At 38.5% G+C, this 26,502-nt stretch overlaps 1 protein-coding gene across 1 annotated transcript in view; it reads left to right on the top strand.

Annotated features, from left to right (window-relative positions):
* SPEF2 (sperm flagellar 2) overlaps positions 1-26,502 on the top strand; it is a 2,540,087-nt gene that overhangs the window by 925,649 nt on the left and 1,587,936 nt on the right. The window contains exons 11-12 of the mRNA XM_044069998.1: positions 3,987-4,144; positions 4,318-4,488. Of these exons, the coding sequence (XP_043925933.1) occupies positions 3,987-4,144; positions 4,318-4,488 (329 nt within the window). The remainder of the gene's footprint in view (positions 1-3,986; positions 4,145-4,317; positions 4,489-26,502) is intronic.

Raw genomic sequence — 26,502 nt, 5'->3', positions numbered from 1 at the left:
CAAAGATTTACGTAAATACATACATTTACTTAAATATTTACCAAAAATCCTCTCGTCACTATAACTTGAAGCAGGCAATTTGTGTATCTCCAGCTATTTGTTCCCCTCTACCCAGTGTGCCAGATGTATGTGCTACTTAACTTCTCAAATGTACTTCCCAACTCTGAAGAGAGGATTTGCATTACTCTTCCCCTAAACCACTACACTTCAAGAGCAAAGAGACCCTGTAGCTTTATTTTCTCCATTCTTATCCTCAGAAACATCCAAACTTATATAACTGTCATCTACTACTTTACATTTTAACTTACATAAACTGACACCTTTCTTGCCCACTCTATACTTCATTAATGATTTTTTAGCAGGCCATATTCCAAAAAATGTACACTTTATGTTTTACTTTACTTTTCTTTACAGCAAGCGTTAGCAACCGAGAAAGCTCCGAGAAATAGTGGAACTATGACTATTGGTAAGATTCTGCTGAAAGCTGTTGCATTTGCTGACAAATACAAATTTCAACCTTTTAGCACTAGAATTCTGGGCAAAGACAAAAATAAACAGGACAAAAAATCCAAATTGATAGACAGAATATTGCTCTTATAATTTTAAAAAAGTTGCTAGAAAAACATACTGTGCATTTGCTGTGGATTTTATGAAAAATATGAAATCTAAAACACAAAAGTCTGTTGTTTTTTAATGACCGCAATCCTTAATAGAAAACTGTACTTTTTTGTGGAGCACCCAGAACAAAGCAAACACATAAACCGTTGGGTGAGGGTCACAGTTCAGCGCAAAAACAATAGAAAATGTATATATAAAAAGGCAGTGACCACCACAGCAGTTGAGGTAAAAATCTTTAATCCAAATATAACAGTGTAGCAACACTAATAAAAACAGATAGTTAACTACGGGTAAGCACTTTTGCAGTAGCACTTACCTGGTCTGAGGCAAAAATGCAATTTTAGAAACGAGATAATGCCCCCTTAAGGATTGTAATAGTGTCATTCTAACTGCTTCAGAAAACTTGAATGCTGCATGTTTATTCCTATTTTGTGTTTGAAAGAAGTATTAAAAATACTACATTGAAGAGAGAGCTGAGTAATAGCATATTGTGCAGAATTTCCCATACATAATGTCTTCATTGTTTACTTACCTGCACCAGTAGTTTTGAAATGCTGTCCATTAGCATAATAGCTGTACTTTGCAGTAATTAACACACAAATACTTTGGTGTTCTGACACTGAATGAAGCAAAACATTTATTACACGTGTAGAAGTCAATGCAAATAAACAGAAAACTGAAGTGTAGTGTGTGAACAGAAGGGAAATTTAAGAACAACAGTGAACATTTGACTTATCATTGTGCATACAATAAAGCAATGCGATGTTTGAGAATAAACATGCCATTCTTTTCTGAGTCAGAATGTAACAGACATAGGAGCTGTACTTAAACCTTGTAAAATTCACCCCAGACAGACTAAAACTATGAGATTTAATCTGTAATATGTGTGTTTTTGGTGGCATGAAAAGATGAGTGAACTTGTGACCTGTTTCTATGCTGTGATTAAAATGTATTTATGGATAGTAGCTAGTGATTGTAACTGGATTCTGCTTGCAAAAAATAAGTTATACATAGGATGTAAAATACATGGTAGACGCGCATAACAGGAACTATAATTTGTTCTGCCCTTTGATTATGTGATATGTGACTATTCCCAGGCCAGGAAGGAACAGAACTGTAAGAATGCAATTAGAAAGATCCAGTTGGGGAATAGCTAACCAAGAGCAGGAAAAAAATTCCTGCTTAAATATGTCTGTGCTTTCTGCGTGGGAAAGATATCACAAAATCGCTGAATGACTAGTCAGAAATAAAGAAAGAAAAGAAGAGAAGAGAAGAGAAGAGAAGAGAAGAGAAGAGAAGAGAAGCAAGGCCTAAGAGGAAGACCTACTCTGGAGATTGTAGAGACTCTGCCTGTGGTGTTTGGAAACTCTTTCATTTAAAAATTAACCAGAAGAAAATCTAGCTGCAAACATATGTCTGCTTTTTTTATAACCTGTTAGCTCAAATTTATTGTTTTTATTTTCCTGTATGCAAGTTCATGTTTAGCTGCATATTTAACTGTTTACTGGACTGCTTCACACATATTTTCTTTAGTAAAGTATTTTTCTTTATTCACTTTTAAAAAGGTTGTGCCTGGTCATCTATTTACTAATTTATTAATTGCTCTTGGGATTTCTTGCTAAATCATTACATTCTTTAAGCAAAAGTCCCATCTGCTTGAGTTGGTGACAACTTAGGTGGATGTAAAATATCCCACAGCACTTATCAAAAAGAGCAAAGAAGTTCTCTGATGCCCCAGCAAAATTTTTCCAGAGATGTATAAATATCACTTTGGGCTTTGGACAGAAGCCCCTAGCCTAGTGGGACTTACCTGGTCAACAAAGGATAGCTAGATAGATAGAAGAAAGATAAATAAACTGTCAACATCCACCACTAATTAACCAGACTGATCTTCTACATACAGTAATTTGTGTTTATTATTATTTTTAGTTTATTGGCAAGAATGAAAGAGTAACTGAGAGATCCCCAACCAGGTAGTTTGGGTGGTAGCAGTTTACTAACTTAATCCAGACTGGAGTGTTAGAGGATATTACCAACATTCCCTGGAAATTAGAGTGCAGGAGTGTGAGTTTGTGGGTGTGTGTGCATGTGTGCGTTTGTGCTTACCTGTCTATGTAACACTTTGTTGAAAATGCAATAATCTGTGTAAAAGAGCGCTGTAAGACACTGAGACCTACAGAACAGTGACAATAGGGTTTGGCCAAATACTGTGCTTGTTTGGATGTTCAATATGAAGCTTTTTTGTAGGTGTGGAAGGTGTAGGCCTACATCCAGGACAACAGTGGTTATTTCATGCATACTCCTGTGGTCAAGCTACACTTACTGAGTTGTTTAGTGATTTGTATTTGTTTTAGTTTTTTTATAATTTAATCTATTTAGTACCAGTGGTGTGACTCAAGAGTCAATAACTGTGGTGGCCACTGGATTTAAAATTTTACATTTTAAAGATAATTTATTGGTGGTCTTTGGGGAAGATCCAAGGACCTTAGTTCATCTCTGCTATCTCTTTTCACAAGGGGTATAAAATGAAATCCACCGTGTATATAGTTTATTTCTAGATCATTTTCTAGCTTCAGGCTTAGACTCAAGGAGTAAGTGTTATCATCTGAAAGAAAAATTTCAGGATTTTCCAAAAGGATGTATCACTAATGTGTTTTCATCATCATGACTAATATTAAGTTGCTGTTTGAGTTCAAGGTCAGAGGAAGTGCACTAAAAACATTTCTGTGTGGAAGACCTGTGAAAGGAGATATTATTACATAATTTAAAATACATTAAAAAAATCTACTGAAACAATGCATTGCTTTATTTGTATTAGTTTATTTCCCACAGGGTAAGTCCAGCAATAACTTTTGATTGACATTAGGTAATGTAATATTTCTGATCACAAGTACAAGATCAAGTAAAAATTTCTCTGCCATTGAAAGCTGAAAATATTCATGACATTAATTAGACTCATTGGAATACCAATCCAGTAACATCTTTTGATGATAGGTATTGTGCTTACGTAGTCTAAACACTAAGTTATTGTGCACAAAAGTTACATGCAAAAATGAAACAGATTACATTGAGGAAAATTTTTTTCATGTGTACTAAATATATCTAGATGCTTTCCACTTTTATTCTATTCATAATTACTACTTCTGAGCAAAGATTTATTGTTCTATTTAAATGGGTTTCCAATATGACTAAGTATGTTTCCTAGCTACATTGTAGTGATCATTAAATAAAGCTATAGAATCTCTTACCATATCATCAAATATGTTAACCAAAAAACGATAACATGATTTTAGAAGCTGCATATGTCATTTATTTTATACATGCTTTCACTTTGAAGATGTTTCATATGTGCATTTTTTGTTCAATAGGATTACAGGATTCCTTGATGGATGGCCACTGCTAGAGGAATGGTATGGAGAAAAGCAAAAAATTCTAGTCAAAACAAATGCAGAGGTTCCAGTGGAACATTTGCATAAAACAGTGGAAACTTTGCTTTTGGATGCAATATTCAATAAAGAGAAGAAAGGTAATGTTGACAGTATATTTTACAGCCTTTTTTACTGCCTGTGTTTTTCCTACTACTTAGACATATCCTGTTTTAGTTTTCATACCATTTATTAAAAAAATAAATATAGCAAGCTAATATAATATCTTCTACATTTCATACAGAATGTCATAGATTTTTTTTTTACTTTGTAGCCAAGGAGGCCATAACAGAAGAATTAGAAAAACTGAAAGTCGCCTCTGTCCCAGAACCACAGCCTCAAGTACAGATACCTCCACCAGTGAAAGCTGAAAATATTCCTCCATCAACACCTCCTGCAAAGGACACACCTAGAAAGGGAAGAGCTGATTCTAGATCACCTAAAGGTTTGCAAAATATAGTATATGTTATGTTTTTGGCATTAGGATTATATGTTTTATTTCTGAAGCATGGCTAATGTACTGTGTTTATAAACTATTAACATTTGTCATAACATCTTTGAAATGTATGGTCATATCATCTTGTGCTTATATGTACCATGCTAATGTTTTTGGTAGTTGCTACCATGTGCTAAATACAGAAACTGATCAGGAGACTTAAGGACTCACCTTCATTGTTCATCATTAACCATTCTGTTTCCCAAATGATTAAATTAGTTTGCTTTGCCTGATGTCTGTAAAATATATTTGCTGGTTTTAAATGTGCAGGGAAATTATAATTTAATTTTTGCATTAACTGAATCCTGTCAACCTCACTGAAGTTAAGTGCTAACTAAACATTTCATTGTCCATTTCTTTTTCAGTTGACCTTCTTAGAACACTATTCTAAATAATCACAGAATAATGTTAAACACCTGTTTAGATATATAAAAATGTATGCAATATAAATAAGTTAATGTATACAGGTTAGGCTGATTTGGGCTCACATGAATACAAGAGAAAAAAGTCTCTTTATAAAGATACATTTACAATGCTTAAGTGAAATCAGAAGGTAAAGCATCATCATTGTCTCTGGTAGGTATTTATTCTGTCTCTTACCAAATCTGTTTACACTATAACATATTGAAATAAATAAAAGTGAGTCTTTGAGCATAAAGCTATTACCATCAATACACACTAGCTGGCTGTTATAGAAGGCAGGATATAATACACTCTTGAAGTAAAAGGCAGGAAATCAAGGCAGTATAAACTATAAAATATAAACTATAAAGTACTGCCTGCTTATGGCCTAACTAAACCAAATACAGTATGTAATGATGAGCCACTTATTGCAAAATAAATGCTACAAATTCCGTTTGATAAAGGAGTATCCAATGTTTTTGTCGTGCTGACTGTTTCAAAGCAGATACATTTGTCAAGTAGCTTTCATTTGTATTTTCTTTTGCCACATGTCTCTTTTACTTGGCAAAATTCATTTCATCCATGTTGTATGTGAAGTATTCTCAGAAACAGACCTTCATGTATCAATATAAAGTGTGCTTGTACAATACATTCAGTTGCACATTCAAAGATGTCTAATATTAGCCTGTTTCCTGATTTTCATAAATACATATAAAATATATTTAAAGAGTTACCTGCACATCACTTGGTCATATAAAATCTTTACCTGTTAACAATGTTCAGCAACTCTCAGATTTGTACTTTATTAAAAATAATGCATATACAAGTTATAATAAATAAGATGCTAGCAGGATACCAAAAAATGTCCTTATCCTAAATAATCTTACCAGTTGATGTTCTTGCAAAATCAAAATGCAGAACATAATTTCAGATATTTCAGAGTGGTGCAATGTAAACCTCCCTTGAATTGACTTACACTGGTCAAATCTCAAGGCAGCTGTGTTCATTTGTCATATGCTCTTAAGGTCAAGCATTTCACACATGTTATTATCAGCAGTATGATTTGTAAGATCATCAGCATTATGATTTGTATGACCAACCCTAATAATTTCTGGTGGTGCTATCACTTTTGTCAACTGAACTTGTATGACCTGAAAACCATTTTTTTCACCATACAGTTTACATCAAGTGGTGTGGATTTTCTAAACTGGATTTGTATAGGCTGCAAAACAATTTTGTCACTAAAACAATGTGCGCACCCATGTAGCTGCAAGGTATGTATGATTAAGTTTGGAAACAAGTCAGAAAATCGTCCCTATGGAGTGCGGAAAATGACAGTGGTACCGCTGGTAAAAAGAATACTAATTAGAGGGACTCACACATGCTAATCTGACTGAGGATACATTGATAGCTACTTTGTTGTACCCAAATTATCTACAAAATGTGGTGATACTCTGTGGCTTAAACTTTGAAGCATGCAACAGAAAGGCAACTCTTTATATCCTTAGGTGATCTTAAAATGCAGGTTGAACTGGGGAAACTGGAGTCAGAGGTGAGACATCTTAATATCATGGCAGCTGAGAGAATAAAACAGCTTGAGGTGCAGAGAAAGCAAGATCCGAGAGAGGCTAAATCCAGAGTTGAAGTAGGGTTAGCCCAAGAAGGAGATGCTCACCTTTCACCAAATATGCATGAGAGTTAGGGGTGAAAACAGTGCTGGATGTCAAAGTCAGTATTAAACTGTTTCTTAAATAACAAACTGGCGGATAACTTTAACACTTTTATTCAGGGTTTTGAAGTTTAGACAGTCAGTGCCAGGTGGGGTAATGAGTGAGATTTGTAACCACTGTGCTGACCAGTAAGGCAATGCATGTGGTTAGCTAACTGAGTGACACTGGCTGCCTTGATTACATAAAAGTTAAAAGTATATGTGTGAATGCTTTAGGCTAATCCCTGAAGTTTACAGAAGAAAAATACATTTAGGGAAACAGAAATAAGGCAGAGGATAGTGTTAGTGGTTTCACTTCAGATCTAAGCACTTACTTAAATAGGTGGGTGAGTAGATACCACATTATTACTTTTGAAATGTTAGAAGGCTTTACAGTAAAGGAACAATACCAGTGTGCTAGTTACTTATAAAAGTAATGTTACTATTACTAATTACTTTTAAGTGAAAGTAATATATTTCTATAACTTATTACTTTTCTAAAAAGGTAATATATTACTATTACTAGTTACTAACTAAAGTAACTAATTACTTTTGAGTTACTTTTACATAAGTATAGTTTATCAATTGTCATATTCTGATTTATTCACACGTTACTTGTGTTTAAGGAATACATGCTTACTGCGCATGAATATGAGTGTATTATTAAAGCTGTATATACTGTATTACAATAAAGATAAATAGCATTATACAGTTTACAAAGTTCCACAGACCAGTCTTTATAGTCAGAGTCACAATTTAATACTTCAACCAAAGTACACACAGCCAGCAACACACAACCCATAACAAATTACAACCCATCAAATTTTCAACAACATACATTAGGCTAATCTGCTAATCTGATAAAAGTGATGCCGAGGACACAAAAATGCTTACAGAATACGTCATATAGGTCTAACAAGACTACTATCATAACAAAGTCAACCAAAATATCATCATATATAACTATTCACAATGACTAAATAATCACTACACATTTTTCTGGGCTCGAAAAAGGAGCAACTTTTCAAAGTGTTCCTCGGTGAGTCTATTTCTTGCAGTCAGCACATGTCTACCAAGACTGAACAGGCATTCAACATGTGCACTAGATGGCAGAGGTGTATTAGTGTTCAGAAATATCTTCTTCACTATAGGGTAACTGTTGAGAGAAGATATTTCTTTGGAAGGGTAAGCAAGATACATTTCCATCTGAGAAGATAAGCTGACACTGGCTGCTGTCGATTCTTTGAAGTTGAAGAAGCTGTCTTCAACAGTTAGTGTAGAAGCCTCAGATGACTCGTGCTCAGGTTCATCCAGTTTCTGCATGGCATCGAGGAGCAGAGCTTTGCCTCTGAGTTTCTGCTTTTCACTGTCCATCCATCACAAACGGAACTGTGGATGCACTATGCTAGCCAGATTGAGCTCTTTGCGCTCTAGAACCCTCAGTGCCTTTAAGAAGATCATCAACTAGTGGCAGAATGAGCTTCACAGACTGCCTGACTTCAGTCAACTTGTTTTTCAAGCACATAATGGTGGGGATCAGAATTACCTTGAAGCATTTTAGATCCGACTGCAGGATGTCCAGAGCCATTGCCAGGGGCTGCATTGCTTGCTCCAGTCTCTTCACATATCTCATTCAGCAAGCCTTCACCCTGAGTTGCAATGCAGTGAATTCTCTCCATCACTTAGAAAGTGGAACTCCATCCCGTCGCATTGAGAAATATCAATGCCAGATCACACTTATTGCGAACCACCTCAGCAGCTTGGGTGCTGCAACTAGTCTTGTTCCAAGCAGCATAGCATTTGGCCATGGTGCTTCTCATGATCTTTTTATACTCTGCATCATCAAAAATAGATTCAGCATCATGTACGGCAACTGCACATCTCAGATGGGGAGGCAGCGAATAGGTGCTCTCACTTTGCCCAGAGTGATGTAGCATGGCTGTCACACTGTTGTAAATCACTTCACCATCGTCATCCTCATCTTGGGACAGAATGCTTGTAGTCTGAGATCTCTCACATTCCACAGACATTGAAAGCCTTTACAAAATTGCTGCCATTGTCAATAATTGTCACACACAAAAAATTGCTGCCATTGTCAATAATTGTCACACACACCTTTTGATCTTTCTTGCACTTGATGTGAATGCTCTCAAGAGTTGATGCTATGAGATCATATGTATGCCTCCCCTGTATTCTACAGCATGACAAAGCAGCTGACTTTCGTTGAAGTGTGTCAAAGTTGAACCAGTGGATGGTGACACTAAAGAAACTACTATTCCGATGGATCCAAATATCAGCTGTAGTGCAGACAGTTGAAACACTTGCTACAGTTTCCATCAGATTCTCCTTCATATCACTGAACTGTTTCTCCACTTGTTCGACAAGAGTTTTCCTTCTCATGACCACCTTTCCTAGCAGCAGGGTTTCCCATACTTAGATGATTTGCTCCTAGCTGCTCCAACCAGGGATCAATTGATTCTTCAAAGGGACCCCTTACTCCATTTACTTCACAGCTTGGGGATTATTGTCACTTTACAAAGAGCAGCTTGATACCAACTCAGTCCATAGACTTTATCAGATGCCACCCGGACACAACAACACAATTAGCCACATTGCCACAATACAGGTTTCTCTTAATCTGAGAAGCAGAAAACCAAGTACTATCCAACCCATTACCACCAGCATGGCTAATTATAAAACTTTTAGGGCTTATGGTGGCAGCCATCACCTTGACTCCTGTGTCCAGATTTCACATAAAGGTTCTCTCAGTTAATTAGTCATAGTTTTCTCACTCCCTTAACAACCCTAGTCAGTCTGACACCAGTGTACAAAACTCACATCAAACAGACTTGTTAGCAGGTCATCCCTACTCTCTAGCTCCTCCTATATCAGTAGTTACCATAGATGCGTCCCTTTTGGGTTGGGGGCATTACAAATAGAAGACTGTCTAAGGTACTTAGACACTGTTAGCGACCAGCGTTCACATCAATGTCCTGGAAATGCGATCAGCCCCTTTGGTGTTGCAGGGATTTCAAGACTCTCTTCCAATGGCTGTGATCTCATTTCAGATGGACAATATGTCAGTGGTCTGATACATCAATAAGTAGGGGGGAGCTAGATCTTACCCATTATGTAGAGAATCAGTGAGGGTTTGGCAGTGGGTGATGTCTTATAGGTTCATAGGTAGGTACTAGGCTATTGGCCCTAGGGCCTATGTAAGCCTAGCCAAAGGTACCCTGGCTTTCGCCACCCAAGAAAATTATTTTCCTGTGTCACTGTCGAGCAGAGCCACAGAAGTGATCCCCGGGGTGAATTTCCTATCGCCCATCCAATCATCAAGATTTTTCTTGAAGAGTGCTAATGAGGAGCTTTGTTTGATATAGATAGGTAATTTGTTCCAGAGTATGGGAAGTCTCTGGGACAGGAATCTATCCCTCCAGCATGTTCTGTTTATTGTGGTGTTTAGGTCCCTAGAGCATGTAGCTCATCAGGATTGGGATTTCTTTAAGTGGAGCATGTCTAAAAGCTCTGGGTTTGACATAGCTTTGTGTGTTAGGCAGAGATCTCCTCTGAGTAAGTTTTCCTACTCATGACCACCTTTCCTATCTGCAGGCCAGTTACAAGGTTGATGAAGGATGGCTGCTTGACAACGCTGAAACACTGCATGTCATTCACCACAAAGTCAACGATCAAACTATCCACCATGGACTGTGTGACATGACTAGAACTAATGAATGTTGCAATAGACAGCTGTGTCAACAATTTCTTGTCCAACTTGTCAGGCCCGGAATCAACTGCTTTCCTTTTCAGACTATTTAGCTTTCCAAGTGTGATAGGGTGTGATGTCTGAAGATTCTTTTTTAAATTCAACATACTGTATGCTGAAGTTTGGTAAGTCTTCTTTGTCGGCGGACATAGCTTACATTTCATGTCAATATTTTTTCCATCATTTGTAATTAGGTCAAAAAATACCGTGTAAAGGGATCATTCAAATGAATTTCGACTTTCCATCTCTGAATGAAAGCACTAAGCAGAAAAATAAACAGATGTGCGTGGGATATCTATATATTGCAAATGGAAACTATGTTTAATCTTTCATAACCTCTGTCAAAATATGGCTCTGATTGGCTGAAGCTTAAAATAAAGGGACTGCCAGCAATACAAAAAAAAAGTTAGTTAACTGTATAGAATTTTTTTTTTTGAAAACATGAACCTACAGTGAATGAATTTTCTAAGTATTCTTTAATAGTTGAATAAAACAGTGATTTTGTATCTGAAACACTTAAATAGTAAATTGAGCAGCATAAACAAGTGAAATGCTGCAAGGGTAAGCTGTTATTTTAGAAAAAAAAAGTGAAGCCCTGTCCTTTGCCCTGACTATGGGTATGGTTTGTCCTGCAAAACCTTTTTTTTTTACAAAAAAAGTCCCTCTTTAGGCATTTGAAAAGATAGCAAACCTATTATTTACTTACTCTGCCTGTAGTCTCAGTTTCAAAAAATATGTCTACAGATAACCAGATATCCAAATTATTTTGCCCTACTTTGAAATGCAGCTGATGAAACAGCCAAGGCAGCAGATATCAGCATAGTTATATACTACCGTGCCTGGATATGGTTGTCTAATTTTGCAAGAGGTTTTAAGACATTCTTCATTAACGCACCCTTTGATGGCACCACCTTGTTTGGTCCAAAGGTTAAAGAAACACTCACCAAAAGTGAACAGAACAGTAAAATCATTCCTGCCATAGGAATCCACTTTTCTCCTCCTCAAAGAACTTTCCCTAGAAATCAGTGAGGAGGGAAGAAGATGTGGTTTTAAAAATTCAGAGGGTTTTAACCAGGATACTTCTGTAGAAAACTCCCACTGCAACAGAGGTGAAGGTAACTTTAATGGATGTTGCCTTAGGGGCAGAAGCAGTCTGAAAAAACAACGATTTTGCTGCCTTTATTTCTGAGAAATCCTTTCAGTACTCCTGAAGGGTTGCCTGATTGCCATACTCTGTAGGCAGTCTAGAGGCGCTAATCCCTACACCCTCAAACCTGGCTGGCCATCATTTTGGATTCTTGCGTGTCGAGGATAATGACCAAATGATACACAATACCATTTCCATCCATGTCTCTGGAAAAAAACAGGGTTCCCTTAGTGCCATACCATCAGTCAGAATTCGCAACAGCAGAGGTCAAAATGCTGCTGTAAAAAAAGAGCCATTCAGCAGGTCCCACCTGATCAGATAGGATCTGGTGTCTAGTCCAAATTCTTTTTAGTTCCAAAGAAAACAGGGGACCTGAAACCTATGTTGGACCTAAGTAATCTAAATCAGTACGTGAAACAGGCAAACGTCTAGATGGTCATAGTTCAGACCTTTTTACCTCTACTCAGGAAGAATGACTGGATGTGCTTGACAGATGTCCAGGATGACTATGATCATGTAAAAATACACATGCATTCCAGGATGTTTCTCTGTTTCAGGCTGGGAGCCAATCATTTTCAAATCAGAGCTCTGCCTTCAGACTCACCACAGCCCCGGGTGTTTACCAAATGCATGACAGCCTACCTCAAACTGCAAGGGTTCCGGGTTTCCCATACTTAGATGATTTGCTCCTAGCTGCTCCAACCAGGTATCAATTGATTCTTCAAAGGGTCCTCTTACTCCATTTACTTCACAGCTTGGGGATTATTGTCACTTTACAAAGAGCAGCTTGATACCAACTCAGTCCATAGACTTTATCAGATGCCACCCGGACACAACAACACAATTAGCCACATTGCCACAATACAGGTTTCTCTTAATCTGAGAAGCAGAAAACCAAGTACTATCCAACCCATTACCACCACCATGGCTAATTATAAAACTTTTAGGGCTTATGGTGGCAGCCATCACCTTGACTCCTGTGTCCAGATTTCACATAAAGGTTCTCTCAGTTAATTAGTCATAGTTTTCTCACCCCCCTTAACAACCCCAGTCAGTCTGACACCAGTGTACAAAACTCACATCAAATGGTGGATAACATCCACAGACTTGTTAGCAGGTCATCCCTACTCTCTAGCTCCTCCTATATCAGTAGTTACCATAGATGCTTCCCTTTTAGGTTGGGGGCATTACAAATAGAAGACTGTCTAAGGTGCTTGGACACTGTTAGCGACCAGCGTTCACATCAATGTCCTGGAAATGCGATCAGCCCCTTTGGTGATGCAGGGATTTCAAGACTCTCTTCCAATGGCTGTGATCTCATTTCAGATGGACAATATGTCAGTGGTCTGGTACATCAATAAGTAGGGGGGAGCTAGATCTTACCCATTATGTAGAGAATCCGTGAGGGTTTGGCAGTGGGTGATGTCTTATAGGTTCATAGGTAGGTACTAGGCTATTGGCCCTAGGGCCTATATAAGCCTAGCCAACGGTACCCTGGCTTTCGCCACCCAAGAAAATTATTTCCCTGTACCACTGTCGAGCAGAGCCACAGAAGTAATCCCTGGGGTGAATTTCCTATCGCCCATCCAATCATCAAGATTTTTCTTAAAGAGTGCTAATGAGGAGCTTTGTTTGATATAGATAGGTAATTTGTTCCAGAGTATGGGAAGTCTCTGGGACAGGAATCTATCCCTCCAGCATGTTCTGTTTATTGTGGTGACGAGGTTTAGGTCCCTAGAGCATGTAGCTCATCAGGATTGGGATTTCTTTAAGTGGAGCATGTCTAAAAGCTCTGGGTTTGACATAGCTTTGTGTGTTAGGCAGAGATCTCCTCTGAGTAGGCGATATGCAATGGAGTAAAGCTGCAGTTTTTTGAGGCGGTCTGCATAGGGCATCTCTTTGAGGCCGGTAATCCTCTTTGTGAGGTATTTCTGTGGCCTTTCCAGTTGTTGTAGATGTCTTGTGAGGTACATACCAGCAGGGGCATTGTACTCTATAATGGTCTAATGAGTGATGAGTAGAGGGGAACAATGACCTCTTTTTTCCTGGATGAGAAACCTTTTGTGATGAGGTGTGCCACATAGAAGGATTTCCTGGCTACTGTGGCAATGTGACTACTGTCCACCTGTGTCCCAAGGTCTCTTATCACACATTCGGTGTTAAGTAGACTACCACCTATGTGGTAGTTCATGGGTACTTAGTTTTTTCCAAAAGGAATGACAATGCACTTTTTGGCATTGAGCTTGAGGCCATGGCTTTGACACCAGACATCTGTCTCAGCAAGGCCCTCTTGTAGGATGTCCACATCTTTTGGAGTTTTGATTATGGCTCCTAGTTTGCATTCATCTGCGAACTTCATTAGTCAAAGACCTTCTGTGTTGGTCTGTACTTCAGAGAAGTAGACACCAAACAGGTGAGGACCCAGGACTGAACCCTGTGGTACTCCACTTGTCACTGGTCTGAAGCTGGATTTGGAGTCTGCTACTTTCACAGTGTGGGTTCTGTCAGTGAACCAGTTGGCAACCCATCTTGTGACATAGGGATTTATACCTAGTTTATCTATAATTCCAGAGTGGGGGATGGTGTCAAAAACCTTGGTGAGATCTCGATAGGCTGTGTGAACCACCTTACCCTCATCTACGGCTTTGGTGACTGCTTCAAAGAAGTTTATCAGGTTTTGGAGACATGATCTACCTTTTACAAACCCGAATTGAGAGGGGTCCTGAGTTTGGAGATTACCAATGTCATTGTTTATAAGTTCCATGATGATACGCTCCATAGCCTTGCAGACCAGGCTCATTAGGCTAATGGGGCGGTAGGTTCCGGGGTCTGTGGTGGCTCCCCCTTTGTGGAGTGGGATAACTGTTGCTGTGCACCATTCATTGGGCACATAGCCTGAGGTGAGGCTATGATTGAACATGGTACTTAGGTGGGGTGCCAGTTCATTCTGTAGTTCATGTAGAACACAGCCTGGGATGTTGTCAAGTCCCATGGATGCTGTGTTCTTGGCTTTGGATAGTGTGTTTTTTACCTGTGCAGCCGTGATTACAGGAACTTTGCATTCTTCTGTATAGAGATGGGCCCTTTAGGGGATGACAGAGGGGTAAAGTTATCACTGAACCTATCTGCCAGGATGTTGGCAATATCCGTTGGTTCTGTATATTTAGTGCCATTGTGCTGTAACTCAGAGCAGATCTGAGTGTTGTCATTGAGATTCTTGACATAGCTATAGAATGATTTGTGGTTGTCTTTAGAGTCAGTGGTGATTTTGTTTTCATAACTAGCTTTGGAGGAGTTTATGAGGGATCTCAGCTTCTTACTGAAGCTGACCAGGGAGTTTCTCCAATCATGGGATTTTACTTTTTTTTGCAACAGTTTCTTTCTTCTGTTGTAGAGTTTGTTTATGGCATGGGACCACTAGATTGGCTTCCTTTTTTTGGAGGATAGCATCTTGGTTCTGTTAGGGATTGCATGATCCATGCACTCATGTAAGTGCTTTATCAAGTGCATTTGTGTAGGATTCAGCAGTCATACCTCTATTGTCCGTCAGCATGGGTGTCGTGAATTTTGCCACTTCTGTCTTAAGAAGCGTGAAGTTGGCCTTGGAGAAATTTTTTACTGTGGTTTCCCTAATGGGGGGTGGGGGAGGGATGTGAATGTCTAGGGTGATTAGCTTATGGTCGAATCTGACCAACGAGGAATTGACCTCTGGTGTGGAGCACCGGTTGCCCATGTTGGTAATAACCAGGTCTAGGATATTGCTGCCCCTGGTGGGGGTGTGGATAAGTTGATCCATGGCATTGGAATTTATGAATTCCAGAAAACGTTGAGCACAAGAGTTGGTACATGAGTAGTTTTCCCAGTTAATGGTAGGGTAGTTGAAATTACCCATTATTAGGGTGTTAGGTTGTACCCTAATATTTTCCAGTGTATTAAGAAATGAGGAGTGGGATTCCTGGGACATGGTGGGGGATCTGTAGCAACCTACAATTTGGATTGCAGTCTTGCCCAGAGTTAGTTGCACTTGGATAATCTCAGATGCATTATGCTGAGCAACTAGCCTGGGGGTGTGGATATCCTTAATGAATATGGACACGCCTCCACCTTTAGTGTTTCGGTCCAGGTTAGGTGGCTGAAAGGTGTGGTATGAATTATAGCCTGGTAATGCAGGGGTACTTTCTGGAGCTTTGAACCAGGTCTCTGTCACCGCAGAGATGTCGATGTTCTCCATTTTAAGGAGTGCCTCGAGAGAATGCATTTTGAGGTTTAGACTTCTAGCATTGAGTAACAATACCCTCAGATTCTTCTTGCCTGTGCCTGTTAGGGTGGTGAATTTGTCATTTGAACCTTGCTTAAAAAAGGCACTATAGGGGTGGCTAGAGCCTTAGCTAGTATCCGGAATCCCAGAAGCGACAGGTGCAGGCCATCTCTGGCAAAGCATCGTGGCTTGTCGATCATGTCATCCCAGGCAGACAGATACTGGATCCCCTTAGAATGACACCAGAAGCTTAGCCAATTGTTGAAGTCAATCATTTTGTCCTTGTACTGTGGTATCATTCTGGGTGATGGCAGGATGCTACTCAGGGCTAGGGTCATACCTGCCTGGGCTACTAGATCGGACAGCTCCTCCATGTCCCTTTTCATGTAGTCCAAGGAGGTATGTCTCAGGTCATTCACACCAACATGGACAATAACAGAGTCATATTTGTACTTCTTGTGGAGTGACCTGAGTGCATGCATTATGTGATGGATCCTGGCACCCGACAGGCAGCTGACAGTAACTTTCTCCTTGTTTAGCCTGGTGAGTGGAACATCAGTGTGCCTGACTATAGAGTCATCTATGACTAGAGTGTTGGGTACGTTGTTATGCCTTATGGGCTGTGGTTGAGTGGCACACTGAGTTTGTGGGCTATGTGTCATTTGGGTTGTGTTGGGGGGTGGAGGTTGCTTGTGTTTCTGCTTTGGAGGTCCCTGTTGCTTGGGCAGGTTTTACTGAGAGCCTCGCGAATGTAGGTGTGTGTTTGTGTTTCTATGTGTGTGTTTTGGTGGTGTAGGTTTTGAGGGACTATGTGCTGAGTGTGGTGTGGTGCAAGTGTTTACCTTCTCCTCTTGACTGTCTAGTCCAGTCTTGGGTGAAGAGAGCTTTGCTTCCAGTTTGGCTATATAAGTGCATCTCTCACAGGTTGTAGTGTTGGGTGGTAGGAGGAGAGGGTTGTCTGTGTACATGAGGCAATTACTGCATTGCCCCAAGATGCCCAGATTCATCAGGTAGACAGGAGAAAACACCGGGGGCTGACCCTTAGACATGCCTGGATAGGTGCTTATTTGTTAAATTCTAGAAACTGTTTTCCTCTAGACAGTGAGGAAAGTTGAGTGCTGTAGTAATTTGTAGCTTATTTAGTGCTTACAATAAGTTCTGAACAAGTGCTGAAACAAAAAACTGGCTAGTTCTAAGAAACAAAATTAAGCTAGAAGGCTTCCCTCCAACACAGAAAGGCTTGGGGGCCTAGAAGCCTACAAATAGTCCTGGACCCAGCAAATCTATATGCAGGCTAGACTACCCACAGGAAAGGCAGGAAACAAGCTTAGAAAAAGTTTTTTTTTTTTTTTTTTTTAGTGGAAAGAGAGAAAGGAGTAGCAGAAACTAAGCTGATTGGCCTTCTCAAATGAGGTAATGACACTAGACTGGGAGGAGGGTCCCAGATCAAATTTACACTAGGGGCGGGCAACTGCAAAGCCACCAACATAGTACAAAAAAATCAGACCAGTTATTTATTGCCTTATCCAAGTCAAAACTGTGAAGGGGCATCTCAAATGTCACTCTGTCAGGATGGCTGTCAAGCTGTATTTCATTTGTGTATGACAAGTTAGGTTTACCCCTTTCTAAAAAAATATGACAGCTCATTCAACAAGGACAGTGGCAACGTCCACAATTTTCAACGTGTTTCCAGTTGATGAGATTTATGCAGGTACTACTTGGTCTACAGTATATTATTTTGTATCTCACTATAAACTAGATGCACAGTCCAGAGCTTGTTCCTCCTTTGGCTCTGCTCTTCTCAGGAACATCCTTCCTTAATTCTACCCAGGAACTTATGTAGCTAGGAAATCTGTCTCATTCATTGAATCAGATGGAAATGGACAACATTGGATATGAAAGTTATGCACTCAACATAACGATAGATCCATATTGTCCTGTTTTCGTCTGGTTCAACATCCATCCCTCCTTACATCTGCAGTTCCTTGTAGAGCAGGTAGTTTCCGCTGGAGTCTATATATCTCTAACCTCAACTGGTTGGTTCCTTCACTATTTTACTGCACCCTTCATCTTCCCCTTTTGCTGTTGATTCATGTTTTATTTAGCTGCAGTCTTCTTACTAGATACAGATATTCCTTTATTGGACAAAATCAATCTGAGGTAATTTGAGAGTGCTACAGGAATTATGGGTAAGCGAGGAATCAGAGCACTGGATCAGAAGGTTTAAAGGTGCTGAGGCTAGATATGAGTCAGATCTGAGTCCAATTCATTGAATCAGCTGAAAATAGGAAAACACAGATCTATCATTATACTGAGTACATAACTTTCATTCTGTAGCACACACCAATGTCTTAGATGTTTTTGATGTGTTTATAGCCCAGTTTCCAAAGCAATAGGACAGAAGCAAAAGCTAAGTGTGGTATCTAGAAGTGGCATTACTGTAGCAGTGGCTTGTCCTGAGACTGCATATCTTCCATACTACCACAAGGGCCTATACCCTAGCATAATGTAAAGAAATAAAACATTGGTAAGAGGGATACAACTACAGACATTAATATTTTCCAGACTGCCATTTTTAGAAAAGAGCATTACTTGCCTAGGTAATCTGCTGTAGTTAGGGCCATGGAGGGGTACATGCTCTCTCAGGGGTAATAGAGCAGTTCCTCTTTCCCACATGGGAAGAGGTTTTTATTCAAAAATGTTTCTGGTGCTAAAGAAAGAAAATGTCTGGAGATCAGTTCTGGACCTTTCTTTCGTAAACCAGTATGTGATAGTACCCAGGTTCAAAATGCTTTCACTTCACAAACTGTTGCCCTTCCTCCTCATTTGAGTTTTTGGTAACCTTAGATTTAAAAGATGCTTATCACCACTTTTCTATTCATCCAGACTTCAGATGTTCTTAAAACGATATGTGTTTGGATTACATTATCAGTTCTCTGCCTTACCCTTTGGACTATCCACTGCTTTAAAACTGTCCACAAAGTTTCTGGCTCTAGTTATAGCCCATAGCAGGCTACAGGATATCCATGTTTTTCTATATTTAGATGACTTGCTTATCTTTGTAGAGTATTTATTTATTTTATATTTGTTGACTGGGAAAGTCCGACTGAGCAAGAGCCCTTTTTTCAGCGGAGGCCCTGGAAAAAAAGCTCCACATTACCATAAAGTAAAAATAAATTGTGTTTATTACAGTCGACAACATTTATAAAGACGTGATATTTGAAATACAGCTCATGACTTTTTTATAGGACATTTCTTACATGAAAATAATCTGCTGCAACATTGTTGAGTAAAAAAAAAATAGAAGGAGTGATACAACTGTAGACACATTTCTCAAAGTGTCAGGGGTGAGATATGTAGGTTGGGATTCTAAGAAAACATTCAAAAGACTTTTTTTTTGACTCCATCACACAGGATTGTGTTCCAAGGGTGAATTGAATGCCAGACATCTCAGTACAGGCTTTTCTTCCACATAAAAAATAGATCTATTTTTAAATCTATTTCAAGGGTTTTCCACTCAGATTTTGGTCACTGAGAGGGGAATACCTTAGGATTTTAGGTCTCATGGTATCTATGATTCTCAAGACACCTCTGGCAAGACTCCACATAAGAAAGATACAATGTTATCTGAAGTATCTTTGGTCCCACCACCAATACCCATTACCTTTTTGGATTTAAATAGTCTTTCGGATTCCAGTTGTGGGATTTGTGAGAAGAGAAATCACTTGGTGGAGGCATCAAATATCCCTGAATTCAGGTCTCTCCTTTTCTCCTCTTGCTCCAAATCAGTCAGTCGACATAGATGCATCGGACTCTGCTTGGGGAGCAGGCAGTCTACTATTTAAACCACCAATGATCCTCAGGACGACTTCAGGTTGTAACAGACAACACCACAGTGATGCTGTACATAAACAAGCAAAGGGGAAACCAGATTGTAACCCCTCTGCAGACTAGCCATCTTAGCATGAGATATGTCTTCACAGCACAATCTCACTCTGCAGGCATTCTTATTTATTCCATCAGAGCAAATCTGTGTGACAAACAAGCTGAGCAAGACAAAGGCAGACCCTCAAGAATAGAAAACAGATTAGGGGGTCTTCTAAGATTTGATCCATCTGTGAGGAGTTCCTCAATTAGACTATTTTGTCTCTTATTTGAACAATCAGCTGGAAAAATTCTGCTCCAGAACTCCATGCAAGAAGGCCTGGAAGACAGATGATTTTTTTCTTTTTTTATACAATCCTACCTTGGTTTGTGATTTATTGATCTTTACTGTTAAAAAGAAATGTGACTGAGTGATAGTGAGCAGAAGCTACTGTGCACCTTCACATGTGACATAAAGGAATTACAACTTTTGTCTGGCTTGCAGAACTTGTATGGTCAGAACAACTTTACTATACTTACTTTATTATTTAGTTGTATGCTGCTTGTGTTAGTTTTTGTCATAGAAGTTGATTTAAGTTCTCTTTGAATTCTGTGGTTACTGATTTTGATTATTCTTTTCTTTTACAATATTTTATTAATTTGAAGCTGAATATGGATTCCTTAAACGAATATGCAATTAACGATTTGCTAATGCACAAATATCTTGTACAGTGTAATAAATGCTATGCATATTTACAGGTAACAGTTGATAACAATGGTGATCTGCGTTTCTTGTGTCAAAAGTTGGATGATTTGCTTACCATTGTTAGAAGTAAATCTAGACTTGATGATGATTGCACTTGCGCAATTGGCATGGCTTGGAGAATTGTTGTTTCATATATTAATGCCTGGACTGATGAAATAAATATTGTTAGGCATAGAACAAATAGAACAGATTTAGGAAATGATGCATCTATTGTCTGCAAAAATCATTCAAACCATATGAAACAAGACGATGCCCTTGACAACTTTGGAATCCTGGATGCAAGTATTCAGCAATCTTAGGATCCAGTTTTTTTAGAAAGAAACAAGGAAAAAAAGAAAGGAAGAAGTTCACAGCAAATAACAAGGAAGAAAAGAAACTGATTAATGAATGTAAAGAAAAGAGAATATGTAGTAAAAAGGACACTGCTTAATTATGTAACACACAGGTTACAAGGAATGAGATTTTATCATCAGAAAACCTTCAGCCTACAGAAGAAGGCATAATTTTTCCAACAGAGAAGGTAGAAAAAAGAAGCATGGGGCAGGTGAAAATGAAGATATCAAAACTGTATGTGAAAGGATTGAAGAACATTACTGTTAGAAAAAAGAAGAGAAATAGAGTTGTTGACTGCATGGCTGAAGCAGTAGATTTACAATACCAGCTGGATGAGAATTTAATACACAGTGAAAACAGTGGGATTAATAAGACTAATAGTGATGAAGATCTATCCTTTGTTACAATTTACAGAGCAGGTATTACTGTATTAGAAGCCAAAGATTCTTCAGAGTTGGCCAGCACAGATATTTTTGTAATTGGAGATTCAATTACTAGAGGAACTGATACTTATATTTCCAGAGAAGATAATGAACATTGAATAGTGTTATGCTTGGCAGGAGCAAAAATAGAAGATGTGAGACAAGCCTTGGAATGCCTTAATGTAAGAAAGTATGGATCCATTTTTAATCATGTTGGTACAAATGATGCCATCCACAAGGATTGTCTGACTGTTAGTAGGGAACTGACAGCCCTCTTAGATAGTATGCTTGTACTGGTGTTAGGACATATTTTTCACAAATCACTTATAGAAAGGATAGTCAGGTCACTGTGAATGAAAATATTTTTTGGCTAAATACCTACATGGAAAAAAATGTCCTGTTTTAAGAAATGGAAATGTGTAGAGCATTCAAGCCTAGTTTTGGGCACATGTGTTCAGACAGGATGGCATGCACTTGTCAAGATCAGGGAAGAGAATTTTTGCAGCAGATATTTTGCAATATTTGACAAACACTAGGCAGGATTTTTGCCAGGTGGAAAATTTAACATTTCACAGATAGCAACATTTGATGCATCTCTGATGGTTGTCAATGCTAGGAGCATTAATAGTAAAGTTTTTTTTATTGGAAAATTTACTACATTCCCACAAGAATGAAGTTTTTATTGTTTGTGAAACATGGTTAAAGAACAATGACTGGAAACCAGTTCTGTCAGGGTATAAATGTTTTTACTGTAACAGACATTCTAACAAAAATTCAGGTGAAGGTGTTATGATAGGGATTAAAGATAATCATGAGGCCTGTGATTATTATATGTTCATTGATAACACCAATACTATAGACTGTGTAACTGTGACAATAAAAACAACCCTGGAACATATAACAATTGTTGAAGTGTATAGAGCACCAAAGTCAAGTGCAAATGACCTAGAGGAATTCATACATTTCTTGCATGAAACACAGGAGGGAAAAATGATATTAGCTGAGGACTTAAATTTACCATAAACAGACTGGAATAATATTGATTCAACAACGTTAGTAAGGAAATTATTCACAACATATAGTCAGGAACTACAATTGCTTCAGATTGTAAAAAAACATACCAAGGGACGGAACATATTAGAAATTGTTTGTGTTCCTAAATAAATTACTGTTACTTCAAGTCAAGTTTTACCACCATTGATGTGCAGTGATCATGGGGTTATAAAGGTTAATTTGTTGTTAGATAATTCTGCCAAACTGAAATCTAAACCAATACACATAAGGTTAATTACAGATTATATGGAAGCAAAACAGTCACTATGTAAAACTAACTGGATTGAGGTATTCAGTGGAAAAACTCCAGATGGAATGTGGAAAGTTTTGAAGGAGAAATTGAGTGCATAAAAAAAAAGTTTAATATCAGGATCTAGGCATACAATATCAGGGGGATAATTCCATAAGAACAAGATATCTGATTAAGATAAGAGACAAAAAATATAAGAAATGGAATAGAGGTCAAACTACAACTTTGAAAACTGAAATAAACAAGCTGGACAAACAGATTAAGCATAGTGTGAGACAAGATCAAGAAAATTTTGAAGAGAATGTATATAAAGACATTGAGCATGATAGGAAACCTTTTATAGATACATAAGATGTGGAAGGAGTAAAGACACACAAATTGATAAACTGAGTGCAGATTCTAACATTTATTTTCAGACACAACAGATTATAGATATATTTTCAAAATCTTATACAAAATAGTTTGGCTCCACAAAAGAGGTAAAAAGTTGTCCTAGTGACATCCAAGTAACCCCAGATACTGGAATCAAATTAGATTATATTGAAAAAGAACTGCACAAGCTGGATCCAAACAAAGCACTGGGAGGAGACAGAATTAGTAACGATGACCTAAGAACACTTCAGCAAGAACTTATGGTATGATTATACCTATTATTCACTAGGTCATATAAATATGGGGAAATTCCTCAAAATTGTCCTCAAGGGAAAGGGGAGTAGAACAAACCCGGAGTCATATAGACCCTTAAATCTACTTTCATGTTGTGGAAAAATAATGGAGAAAGTAATATTGGAAAAGTTATTGTCAGAACTGGATAGACTGGCACCTGACACCATATATCAGAATGCATATGTTAAAAATAGATCTATTACCACCTGTAACATGATGTCTATAACAATATAGTAACAGTTATGAATTAAAAATTGTGCTGTGATGTAATTCATATAGATTTAACTTCAGCATTTGACAGGGTTATACAAAAAACACTGATCAATAAATTAGTACAACTAGGTATTGATGTACTCTTGATTAGATGGAAAACTACATGGCTTACAAATAGGGCATGGCAAGTATCATAAAACAACTGGACAGGTGTCCTAGGACCTTATTTGTTTAGATTGTATCTTTCAGACCTAACTTTTTTCATCTGAGGTGTTCTACTGTCTATATGCAGATGACCTTAAACTGGGTAAACTGATTACATGTGTTACAGATGTCTGCAAAATAACTTGACCTAATTTACCATTTGGTCACAGGAGAATAATATGCTAATAAATACATCAAAAACTAAGCATATGAGATTTGGGAGACATACATTGAAAGGTGAATATTTAATACATCACACAGCAATTGAAATTGAAGACTCATTTAAGGACCTCGGTATATGGGTAGATTCAGCTATGAGCTTTTCTAATCATAGCAACCAATTGGGTAATGACTATTATAGAACTATAGGTTGTATAAAAAGACTTACGAAGTCTAGGAAATCAAAAATGATGAATGTGATGCCCGTGCCCTGGCCCAGCAATCAAGGAGCCTCAATCCTCACCAGTAACACCAGTGAGGAGTGTCTCATAAAGGAAGAAAGGATAACAAATACACACAGTAAAGTGCAGTTTCCCTTAAGAGCACTCAGAGATCACAGTCAGCCTGGGGCTGGTTGCTCCCTTGCTCTCCAGGTCCCCAATAACACTCCCCATTGACACAGCTATAGGGTCCAGATCTCAGCCTAGTGGGCAAGCTAAAACCTCCAGCACCCTGTCTGTCCAACCAGTGCTTCCTGTCCCTGCCCAAGTAGCTGACACACACACACACACACACACACACACACACACACACACACACACACACACACACACACACACACACACACACACACACACACACACACACACACACTTTGAGAAGAGTGTATTCAACCACACAGACACTCCTGGGGAAGGCTATCACAGACTCTCCAGCTCTGCCCCTTTTTCCCAGTACCAACTGCTGCCACCCACTAATATTTATCAGCTACACAAAGGCCCTAAAAAGGGTGTCCAGTTCGTACTGTGGAATATTATTAGCAAATTGGAAGTATAGCCCAGGGCTAAAGCTATTAGAGTGACTTTGTACAATTTTATCAAAGGCATGCAAGTACTCTAAAGAGCTTACATTATCTCTACAAAAACAGCCACAGTTGGAAGGGTTTAAAAATATTTAATAATAAATAATAAAAACACAAGACAATACTTTTTACTACACAGTGCTAGTCAAAAGTTCAGAGATTACAGATAAATACTTAAAATAATTCAGTAGTACAGTTCTGACATCACAGAAAACACTTAGTCTAATCTTTCTAGTTTCTAGCTATTTCTAAGAAAAAAAACACAAGTCTAAGATAAACTTACATATAGAGCAAGACAGTGCTCGTGAGTTAGATGGTCAAGACAAAAAATGCTTAATGCTCTCTGATTCTCTCTTTAAAATCACATTCCTGGTTCACATTACATCATTCTTCACACTTCTCTGGGTTCCCATTATATCATTCTTCACACTTCCCTGGGTCCCCAGGCTAACAGAAACTACATTTGCGTTCTTCACCTCTGGGCAGAAACCAGAGCAATAAAGAACATTTATGCATGCAAATTCTGGCCATTAACTCTGGCCTTAAAACAATAGGCAGAATGCCCCACTCTAGACTTGCTGACTCCGAGTTTTAACATCAAAGGGTTGCAACATGCTTTACTTGGTCAGTAGAGTGCACTGTTGTTAAATTTTTTTCATTTCCACATGTAACACTATTTTTACCATTTAAGACAACAAGCCTGTGGTTTACATTAATATTTACAAATGACAGAATTATCTCCAAAATTCTATCTGGCTAGGCTGGCAGCCTTCATCTGTCTTCACCCAATCTTCACATACCCCCCCCCCCCCCGGAGAACTCAAGCTAGTTTTTCAAGTGACCCTTGAGAAACGCTGCTTGAGGGAGTTAGGTCTATCTGAGTATACCTTACCCCATTTCCTGTCTTGAGATCCCATCTGCATTGGCATTGCTAATCCCACTGTGGTGCTGCACAGACATATATGCTTGCAAACCCAGGCTCCATCTTAGCAACTTGGCATTTTGCTGGCTGACTCTGTTTAACCATGTTAGGGGGTTGTAATCTGTCATAACAGTGAATTTCCTTCCATACAGATAAGGCTGAAGTTTCTGGAGTGCCCACACTATTTTTTATTTTATTTTTTGTTTTACATTTGTTAACCGGGGGTATCTGACTGAGCCAAAAAGGCCCCTTTTCAGCAGAGGCCTGGGGAGAAAAGCCCCACAAAGAAAAATTACAGACACATTTAGTTATTTAGACATGATCAGTATACACACAAATTACAAGAGACATATTTTTACACTGGTATGCTGCACATAAACAGTTACAGTGGAGAGAACAAACAAAAAAAATATTAATTTTAAAAATAAAAGTAATTAATAGATTTGTGGTGTACAGCTGACATTTGGAACATAGGTAGAATACATACATAGTACACAGGTACAGTACATACATTGTAGATTAGCCAGTATTTGTGAGTAAGATTGAAAATTATTATCAAGTGCTCTATTTTAGTATGTATATGTTATCCGCTTTCACTAGCCTGGGGAGCAGTCATGGCACTGCCAACTTTACTTGAGATGTTGCCTGATGAGGTCTTTAAAGGAGGCTTTGGATGATGTGTTTTGAACGCTAGTAGGGACAGAGTTCCATTTTTTAGCCGCTGAACTACTATATAGTGCATCTCCAAAGCTATTGTAGCTGTTGGTGACTTCTAGTAGTAGTTTGCTTGATGATCTAAGAGGCCTTTTGGCTGAGTGATGTTGTACTGGGTTTTTGAGGGCAGGACACTTATTGGGGCAGTAATAGATAGAATGACAGAGGCAGAGCTGATTGTAGGTTAGGAGGTTGGGCAGTTCAAGACAGTGAAGCTGTCTCAAAGCAGTACAGTGATGAGTTCTATATGAGCA

This window comes from Protopterus annectens, chromosome 1.part0 (assembly GCF_019279795.1).
Source record: "Protopterus annectens isolate FY-2018-M chromosome 1.part0, PAN1.0, whole genome shotgun sequence".
In the NCBI taxonomy this organism is placed as follows: domain Eukaryota; kingdom Metazoa; phylum Chordata; order Ceratodontiformes; family Protopteridae; genus Protopterus; species Protopterus annectens.
The sequence above is the reverse complement of the archived record's forward strand: the minus strand, read 5'-3'. Positions and strand labels throughout refer to the sequence as shown.